Here is a 10,600-nt window from a genome sequence, read left to right on the forward strand (position 1 = left end):
GTGTGTGTGTGTGTGTGTGTGTGTGTTTGCATGCGTAACGTTATGTCTGACATGTGTGTTAGCTTAACTTACAGACATAAAGGCGCTGTTTACACATACATGGGTATTTGGAAAAACAGAGACATTTCCCTTCTTTTACACACAAACGTAGAATTTGCCTCTGAAAACAAGTCTTTCTAAAAACTCTGGCCAGAGTGGAGATTTTGGAAATCCTCGTTTGCACCTTTTTTTTTTTTTTCTAAAACGGATGCTTTTCTAAAATGTCCTTGCGGGAGTCATCCCAAAAGGATTCATAAAGAGAAGTTTAAGTCTATGTAAAGAAACAGAGGTTTAGGCAGCCAAGGAAATGAGGATGAGAAGAGAGAGGAAGTGATTCGTTGTTGTACTATTTTGGGGATTCTGATTGGCTAACGTGGGCTTGAGCCTCTCGTTACACTGCCACCTACAGCTTTGGCATGCTCTTGACAGCATATACACACAGGTCCGTGTAACCAAACCCTTTTCTGAAAGTTAGTTTTGAAAACGGAGAAGTTGAAAAGGCAGTTTTTTGAAAATAGCCGGCCACGTGTAAATGCAGCCATAGTTAGCCCTAAACTGCCATTTGGATATTTGACTTGGTAACAAAATGCATCCTACAAACTGTAGTTATCCACATGTGTGGTTACACTTTTGTCTTCATAAAAGCACCGTTTTTTGGGTCAGCAGCTTATGAAAACATAACTTTACAGCAGCTTTAAGGCGTTTTTCTGTTTGCTGGCTGACAGAATTATCGAGGAGGAACCCTTCACACATTACAAGTCATTGAAGAGTGGAGCGTTGTTTCAGAGTGTGAGCCTATGCAGTCTGTGTCAGGATGTGGAATCTTGTGTCTTTCTATTACTGACCATCCCATTTCCATGCCTTTGCTCCTCTCTGTGCCCCAGGTGATCAGCAGCGACCCATGCTGGGTTCCCACCACAGAGGAAGAATACCTGCACTTCGGGGAGAAAGCCGACTCTGCAAACCAGGCCCTGAAATACATGAACGCTGTCCGCCGCCGCAAAGGTCTCTACGTGGAGGAGAAGATAGTCGAGCATGCAGAGAAACAGAGAACACTCGGCAAGAACAAGTAGAGAAGCAAACCTGACAGAAGAAAGCTCCAAGATGGAGACTGCAGACACTTCCTGTTCACCAAAGACACTTCCTGTTTACCACAGACCGGGCTCTTCCATCACATGACAAAGGGCCAGTCGGCCAGTCTGAACGTAGAAGTCTCTCTCATTTCAAAGATACCTCCGTCACAGGCCTGCTGTTCATTCAGGGATGACTTCTTGTGTGAATATATTGATTTGGGTGAATGATAAATATTAAAGAATAAATTTAGTATCCCAAAGTTATCTTTCTTTAGTTATCTGATTGTTTTCCTTAGTTTTTAAGGCTAATATCAGATAGCATGGTCAGTAAATACAGACCAATCAAATGGCATTGTAACACTGCATTATGTAATAATGACTTATTTAATAAATGTCAAAATGAATTAACATTTCACTTCCTTTTACAATAACGCAATATGTAATAATCTGCCTTATTTTGTTATAAAAACCTGAACCCAATTGTAACAAATGTCTACGCATTTTGTAATAAAGTTTTACATAATAATAATATATAAAATAATATATATATATTTGTTATGGCTTTGAAAGGCATATAAAGAAAAACATCAAAAAGTAATAAATATAGCTTATTTCACATCAAATATTTAAATTGCTCGTCTTTTCTTTACTTACATGCATTATGTACTATTTATTACAAAATAAGCATATTATTACATAATGAAGTAAACATGTATTACATTTTGATGTTTCATTACATATTGTGGTGTTACAGGCTACATTGGATGGTAAATGATCAAGTTCAATAAACAGTTGTGTTGGAATTGGTTGTGGACATGATTCATCATTGCTTAACAGATTGTACTATTATACGGCATTGCTTTAATCACCATCATCTAGCTGCAATATATATTACAATTAGTGCTGTTAGTTATATTAACTAACTAGCAATAAAATAATATTTTATTGCAAGATTAACGTTCTTTTTAGCCTAGCAAACTTTGTAGTTATTTCACATGCTGTTGCAACAAATAACGTTAGAAAAACTACAACACCACACCGGATCTAGCTAGACCGGAAACACAACAACAGGCATGCCACACACACGCCGTTTGGGCTTGCAAACCAGCCAAAGAGTAGTAACGCTACGTTTTGAGTGGGTGGGGAACGCGAGACGCTGAAATGGATGCCAATAAGATTCTGAATGGAAAGTTTACTTATTAAAAGTTGCCAAATGTTTCATTGACAAGACCAACGTGATCTGTGTTTGTTATGGTGAACTGAGCTATCATCGCAGCACGTTCAGTCTGAAGTACCACTTGATGGCCAAGCACACAGCTGATACCAATTTCCCCCCCTTCCCCTCCACCTAGTCCTGGGTCTTCCCCAAGGCCTCCTCCCAGCTGGACGTGCCTGGAACACCTCCCAAGGGAGGCGCTCAGGAGGCATCCTTACCCGAACCACCTAAACTGGCTCCTTTCGATGCGAAGGAGCAGCGGCTCTACTCCGACCTTCTCACAGATGACTGAGCTTCTCACCCAATCTCTAAGGGAGACGCCAGCCCCCCTCCCGAGGAAACCCATTTTGGCCGCTTGTACCCTGGATATCGTTCTTTCGGTCATGACCCAGCCTTAATGACCATAGCTGACCATAGGTTTACTCTGGGAATGACCTTGAGACCTGCATCAGAGGAGAGGAGAGAGTGTGCCAGTATAGATTCATAGGTACATCTTGTAGGGGTCACCCCAAATAGTTGCTTATTCAATGATTCAATATAAAGTGCATGATTTGACATCCAATCAGTCTGAAAATATGGTTAGAAAACTAAGACTCATTCCTTTCTGCCTTTATGAGAGTGCTGAATGTCTGATTAAATATAGACTAATTTTGGTACAAAAGTCAGCCGTAGACTGTACATACAGTCACTCCATCAAATCAAACATACAGTGTTCAGTTTCCTCCTTACAAGTGTGAGGGGCCAATGTTGGGGAACAAGAAGTCGGAGATTTTGAAAATTAAATATTTTTGAGGAGAAAATACTGTAATGAGAATAAAATAATTTTACAAGAACATTTTATTTTGAGCTGAAGACTATGTTTGGGTTTGCGGTATATTCGCGAGTTTTCTTCAGCCCAATTTTTTGTGGTCCAATCAGCGAACAGAGGGAGTGGCTGAGATCGATGAAGTTGAGGTTCGGTAACCTTCGGTGAGTTCTGTACTAACGGCGGTGGAGAAAGATGCAAGTGAAGCCAGTCCGTCCGTTGTGACAACGTTGCCGAATATCCAGAAGTTAAAGCACGAGCAACAACAATCTTTGCTGAGTCTTGTTGGTGGCCATGATGTTGTGGCCCTCCTCCCCACGGGATCCAGGAAAGGTTTTTTTCCAGCTTGCGCCGTTAGTGGTGAAGGAGTTGGCTAAAACGGTATTGATGCTAATGCTAAAAATAAGCCTTGTGGGTGTCACTTCCCGATGTGAGTCAAGTGCAGATTTGAGTCATGCATGCGTCACTTTGTGACAAGTAGAATACAAGATGCTAACAAGAGACTTCTGTAATGTCAATACAGTAAAAAAGGACATACATACCAAAGTTGGTTCACTGCTGGCTAAGTTAGCATGAATGGAGTTTAGAGCTAACGTTAGCAACCAAACAATCATAGATAGCTCCAACATTTTTGAAATGGTTTCCATCTTCTGTTATTGTTTGTAATGAGAAAGGTTTGTTGTTTTATGGATTTCACAAATTTCAGTATGACACGTTATTTAATCTGAGCATGCGCAACTAACACCTGCACTCAACCAGAGCCGGTCTGACTTGACTCTCATCGGGTAGGACAAGTTATGCGGTAAACTGTTTACATCTGAGAAACTCAACTCTGCACTTGACTCACATCGGGCAGTGACAAAGGTCTCTCCTCTTGTATCACATGCGCGTGACATACATCACGACCAAACGTTAGCGATTGGATCATGCTAATGGACCAGAGTCTGGTCGGACTAGGCTAATGGACCAGAGTCTGGTCGGACTAGGCTAATGGACCAGGATCTGGTAGGACCAGGCTAATGGACCAGAGTCTGGTAGGATCAGGTTAATGGACCAGGGTGTGGTAGGACCAGGCTAATGGACCAGAGTCTGGTCGGACAAGGCTACTTTGGTACTTCCCCATGGCCACAGGTGTCTGTCACACTGAGCCCCACCAGGACTTGAACCGGCCCCTTCCGCTTCCCAAGCCAAGGGCCTACAGACTGCTGCCCCAAATTAAAAAAAATATATCTAATAAGAGTTATTTTGAACAAAAACCCTTAGGCAGGGTTTCCTACTGCACCTATGCCGTTTTGGGCAGCACCTAAGTCAAATGAATGTAAAATCAACGAGTATATTTACATGCACACTAGTATTCCACTATTATTCCAAATTTGACAATATTCCGAATTTGATACAGGTCATGTAAATAGCATATTCTGGTTGGATATTGGAATTCACTGCACTACTATCAAAGATACACATACATATTCCACCTTTACAACCCACCATAAATCATGGCTGTCTGACAACTTATAACTGCCCATATCTGTTAGATGTGGTGTGTTTGATGTGACACTGTCATTGTTGCTGCTGGTCTCTGCTGCCTGCCTCCATAATATGTCTTGTATGTACTTTCAATGTGGCCTCTGTGACTATTTTCCTTTTTCTTGTCTCTTTTGCATTGTCTTCATTGTATGGACTGCTTTAATGCCTTTGCCATCATCTGTGCTTGCTTGTTTGTATGTCGTAAACCTTTTTCCTTAGGCCTGATGTCATTATAGATTTAATGTAATTCATTTATGTTAAATATTGTATTTTAGGATGCCTCTTGTCAGCTGGCTGGAGACTACAGCTAAAGCTGCTCCTTTTACTGTACAGTGAATCAAGGAGGAGTGTCCATGACACTTATTTACTAAACTAAACTATTTCGAACAAGGCCGTGTTCATTTGGGTTATAGAGGCATTCTTTAGACATATATACAGCGCATTCGGAATATGCGCCTCAATCAGGGTTTTTATCCCAGTTTAAGCCCAGTTTACGGCCTCTTGACTGTTTACGTCTTGTGGTTAGTTTTGTGCGTTGCTATGGTTACTGTACACAAACCAACCAGCCAACAGTTTGCAGGGCTGCAGACCCCGTTCTTATGGAACCCATGCAATGTCAAGGCAAGACCCACCTTACAATAGCATTCCCACACTACCATTGGCCAGGCGTCCATGCTTACGCTAGGTAATCCGATTTGTTCAGGTCCTATCCCCCGACCCATCGGCTATCCTAACCTCAACCACTCTATGTCAATGTCCAACCACAACCAATCGGGCTGCTTTGTAGGGCAGAAAATGCCTAGGAGTTACGCGGGATCTATAATGATGTCCATAAACACGATAAGAAAGACAAACATAACTTAACTTTTAAACATTATCAAAGACTTGGATATTAACAGGTTTTTGGATATGCACAACCATCACAATGATGACCTTTTCAAAAAACTGGTTAAAGGAAGAAAAGAGAGACGCTTTGTTTGCACGCTCTAGCAAGTCGGCCACCGCAGGTAAACTTTGACCAAAATGCAAACAGCTTAGTTGGCAAATTGTCTTTGTTGGAATAAGGGAAAAAACAGGAATATTATGTGCATGTAAACGTAGCCAATCTTTTTTCTTTTCTTTTTTTTTGTCCATGAATTGCGTAGTCAAATGAGCAGAAAAATCCAATGAGGACAATAGAAAATGAAAACTTCATGTGCATTTTTAAACCATGTTAATACCCTAATAAGTCTATTTTGGGACTGACACTGTAGCAACAGAATACAGTATTTGCTGATCAGCCAGGGGAGGTCAATGGTTTTCATAGTGTGCCACTGTGTGTGTCTTCACTGCTTCGTATGTGAACTAATGCAATCAAACACCACATCACAGTCTAATGTGTTCACGTGTCACGCTCTCAAAAAGCCTGCAAATAGCCTTATCCCAATGCCGGGGCCCTGCTGCCGAAACTGCCTGCTAATGGCTGCCGAGGTCCTCCTGTGAGACCTTGGCTAATGCAACCAAAAGCACCAGCTCGTCTCGCACCGCTGGCTCACTCACAGCCATGCATAACTGAAGAACTTGTTTCTTTGGAATTTCATTACGCAGATATTAAAGAAGGCTTTTTTTATCTGGAAAATATAAATATAGTGAAAATTTACAAATGAGAAGTGTTTTAATTATTAGGGATGGGAGACCACAGCGGCGAGCTCTCTGCTTACACATTCAAACAATAAATTAAGTCAACCTGACTTATGCATATCCAAATGTTTCAGGTGTTTTACCTGACGTGGTTTACAAACAGAAATAATGACTCATGGTTCTCAGAGCTACACTGACCTCAGCAGAGGATCATGTTGTCACATCCTCCTCCAGCTCTCCCCACACTTTTCATGAATCTATTTTTTTTTTTTATTTCACACTTCACTCTCATCCTCCTACTCATTCTTCTTTATTTCGCTCTGTCTCTCCCCATGGACATACATGTTAGTGTTAGACTGAATTATCGCCCTGTCAGTATTGGCTTTTTGGGAGGCGATCTCATATCCCAAATCTGCTAATATTTTTAATATAGTATTGAAGGTAAAAGTACCCAATGCATAAAGATCCTCTCATTTTAGAAACTGTAAAGGATCCAAACAGTTGTGTTTTTTTTAACTTACTTTTTACTTATTTATTACATAAAACGCATTAGGAACGCACATTAGGAGATGCTTCAAGAGTACTGAAGTAAGTATAAAGTACAATTATAAAACACAATTAAGTTGAAAAAAGATAATTGAACAAAATAGATAAACAAATAGAGGAGGTGACTAGAAGTCTGACATTGTCTGTGTTATTGGTAACCATCTCTGATCAAACCTGTCTGACTTTAGCTGCAACCTTGATGGGATTTCCTCCATGATGAAAACTCTTTTACAAAAAGTTGTATGTTTAATGGTCTAATCATTCCAGCTGGACTTGTATTTGTATTTGTTGGCTAGTTTCATTTATAATAAAGATATTTTAGAAAATCCTGTATTTGTGTTTTGTGTGCAAAATTCTTATTGTGTAAAGTAACTAGTAACTAAAGCTGTCATATTACTACTGAAATTCCTCAAGGCTCTGGCTGAGGAGAGGGAGTTGCAGCCATCTTTGATTCAAGCCTGTTCCCAAACCTAAAAGCCAATCTCAATCTGCTACATCCAAAACATTACAGCCAATTATATTTGTTGTTATTTACCGAGCTCCAGGTCCATATTCTGAATTTGTATCTGAATTCTCAGAGTTTTTAGCAGGTGTAGTCCTTAAATCAGACAAAGTACTTATTGTAGGTGATTTTAATATCCATGTGGACAATAACAATGATAACCTTAGTACTGCTTTCAACTCACTACTAGATTCAATTGGTTTGAGTCAGCGTGTGCATAAGACCACTCCCTGTTTTAGCCACACACCCGACAATGTGCTGACATATGGCCTCAAAATTGAAGATTTACTAGTATTTCCGCAGAATCCTTTATCATCAGACCATTCTTTAATAACTTTTGAATTCTTACTACCCAAAATTAAATAAAAGCTTTTACACTAGAAACCTTTCTGACAGTGCTGTAGCTAAATTTAATGAAGATATTCCACCAGCATTTCATTTATTTCCGTTCCTTGACATAACAGAGGACCTTTATGTTAACTTTAGTCCCTCATGAAATGATAAATTTGTAGATGGTGCTATGGCCTCCCTACGGACGACTTTAGACTCTGTTGCTCCTCTCAAAAAGAAGATGATGAAGCAAAGGAAAACAAGCACCTTGGTATAACTCCCGGACTTACAAATCAAAACAAACCTCACAAAACTTGAAAGTAAATGGCGTCCCACCAAACTGGAAGAATTTTGTTTAGGTTGGCAAGAATAAACTTTGGCACACATGAACTTGAGCATTGAGAACATTGTTGTGTACACAGAGTTTACCAAAAAGAAAGGTTTTGAACTCACTTTAGCAGTTGGTTTTTCCGGTCGTCGCCATCTTGCCAACCAAAAACAGTCGATCCCTAAATGTAATACAACATGGAGGAGAGTAAAGATGGAAAGCTCCTAAAGCTTAGTTCCATTTAAATGCATGGAAAATTTGTTGTTTTGTCATTTATTTGTCATTGTTTGAAAAACAATATTGAACTTGTAGTTGCAAAAAGGAGCTTCATGTAAGAATGACATTTCCTCCTATGGAATCCATTCGGAGATCCATTTTTTTTGACTGGCAAGATTGCGGCAATCGGAAAAACTAACTGCTAAAGGGAGTTGTTCAAAACCTTTCTTTTTAGTAACCTATGTACACAAACAATGTTCTCAATGTTGAGTTTATGTGTAGAGCCCTTGGGGATACTCAACGCAAAGTTTCATGTTGTGTCGAGCCTTCTTAATGTTTTAAAATATTGATTTTGATGCGTTCATACTAGCGCCCCTAGCACTCCGATTCAAAAGGCCATTTGACAGAAAACGAAGATACAGTCAATCTTAAAAGTGGCGCTTACATCCTATTTATGCTTTTAAACGAAAGTTTACATTCATAAAAAGACCCTAGGTTGCATTTTGGTGAGAGTTACGCTCTAAAGATCTCTTCAGCTAAGCCATTTACCTGTCTCTTAGACCCCATCCCAACTAGGCCACTTAAAGAAGCGAAGCTTCGTTACTAGATATGATCAATACGTCTTCATTAACAGGTTATGGACCGCAGCAATTTAAAGTAGCTGTGATAAAACCTCTCCTGAAAAAGACCACCCTCGATCCTGATGTCTTAGCCAACTATAGAACTATATCTAACCTTCCCTTTCTCTCCAAGATCTTGAAAAGGTAGTCCCTAATCAGTTATGTGATTTTCTACTAGCAATAGTTTACTGGAGGACTTTCAGTCAGGATTTAGAAAGCATCATAACACAGAGACGGTTTAGTGAAAAAAGACTAATGACCTTCCAACTGCTGTAAACAAAGGACTTGTCTCTGTGTTTTTCTCGTTCTTGGTGCTACATTCAACACCGCTGACCATACCGTCCTGTTACAGAGACTGGAACATTTAGTTGGCATTAAAGAAATCACACTAAGCTAATACATTTCTCAATTTGTTAATGTTAACAAATCCTCCAGGCATGCTAAAATTCCAAAAAGCTAAGTGCTTGGACCAGTTCCATTCTCCTGATACACGCTTCCTCTAGGCAATATTATTAGGAAACACTCAATTAACTTTCATTGTTATGCAAATTACACCCAATTATACCTATCAATCAAGCCAGACAAAACCAGTCAAGCATGCATAACTGATATAAAATCATGGATGGCCTACAATTTTCTGATGTCAAACTACAAAGTTATGGTGCTGGGCCCTAAACACCTCCGAACCTCATTATCTAAAAGTATAACTCTGGACGACATTGCCCCGGCCTCCAGCACTACTGGAAATCTAGGAGATATTTTTGATCAGGATATATCCTTCTACCCACCTATCCTCCTACATCCTGTTTCAAAACGATGCTGAAAAACTAGTCCTTGCATTAGTTACTTCGAGACAGGACTTTTTGTAATTCCTTACTATCAGGTTGCTCAAATAAGCCCCTTAAAGGCTCTGACACACTAACCCGATCATCAAAAAGTCTGGTGAGGTCAGTGACTTGAGTATGTTCGATGTGTTCCGTGCCGTCGTCAGTCGAACAAGCCGTTGACATGTTGAATCGGAAGGCGGGCAGTCGGACTAAATGACCAATCTGGTTGGTGGAGTGCTAACCTGGAAATGACAAGCGGGACGAGCGGGACTAACGTCCCTCAAAATCGGACAAAAATCTTTCAAACTGACATTTGTCAATCTCAAATGAAGACAGATTCAGCAACTGCACGGCCTATTACTCGGCGTCGCTTTGGTGGGTTCAGAGGCACTTTTTTGACCAACAAGGGGAGGTTTTCTGCCGAAGGTCGGCCGTCGGGGTTTGTCAGAGCCTTAAGACTCTCCAGCTGATCCAGAATGCAGCAGCGCGTGTTCTGACAAGAACTAAGAAAAGAGATCATATTTCTCCTGTATTAGCTCATCTACATTGGCTTTCTGTAAAATCCGGGATTGAATTTAAAATCCTTCTCCTGACCTACAAAGCTCTAAATGATCAAGCACCATCACATGTTGAAGAGCTCATAGTACATTGTTTTCCCACTAGAGCACCGCACTCCCAGAATTCAGAGTTACTTGTGGTTCCTACAGTCTCTAAAAGTAGAATGGGAGCCAGAGCCTTCAGCTATGGCTACTCTACTCCTCTACTGTGGAACCCGCTCCCAGTCTGGGTTCAGGAGGCGGACACCGTCACCACATTTAAGAGTAATCTTATATCTCACCTCTTTGATAATGCTTATAGTAAGGGAGTGATGAGTTGTGTTGTGGTGGGGGCGGAAGGAGGACCCAAACGCAGTGTACCAGGTAGGAAGGCAACAGGGGTTTATTGGGGAAA

At 40.5% G+C, this 10,600-nt stretch overlaps 1 protein-coding gene and 1 long non-coding RNA gene across 3 annotated transcripts in view; one reads left to right on the forward strand and one right to left on the reverse strand.

Annotated features, from left to right (window-relative positions):
* Positions 1-1,915, forward strand: part of efl1 (elongation factor like GTPase 1) — a 98,920-nt gene extending 97,005 nt beyond the window's left edge. For both annotated transcript variants that reach the window (XM_034867666.1, XM_034867674.1), the window contains exon 23: positions 924-1,915. In XM_034867666.1, the coding sequence (XP_034723557.1) occupies positions 924-1,112 (189 nt within the window). In that variant the 3' untranslated portion in view covers positions 1,113-1,915. The remainder of the gene's footprint in view (positions 1-923) is intronic.
* Positions 1,109-10,600, reverse strand: part of LOC117942666 — a 25,891-nt gene continuing 16,399 nt past the window's right edge. Inside the window, exon 3 of the long non-coding RNA XR_004656189.1 lies at positions 1,109-1,183. This is a non-coding gene — a long non-coding RNA (uncharacterized LOC117942666). The remainder of the gene's footprint in view (positions 1,184-10,600) is intronic.

This window comes from Etheostoma cragini, chromosome 1 (assembly GCF_013103735.1).
Source record: "Etheostoma cragini isolate CJK2018 chromosome 1, CSU_Ecrag_1.0, whole genome shotgun sequence".
Classification (NCBI taxonomy): domain Eukaryota; kingdom Metazoa; phylum Chordata; class Actinopteri; order Perciformes; family Percidae; genus Etheostoma; species Etheostoma cragini.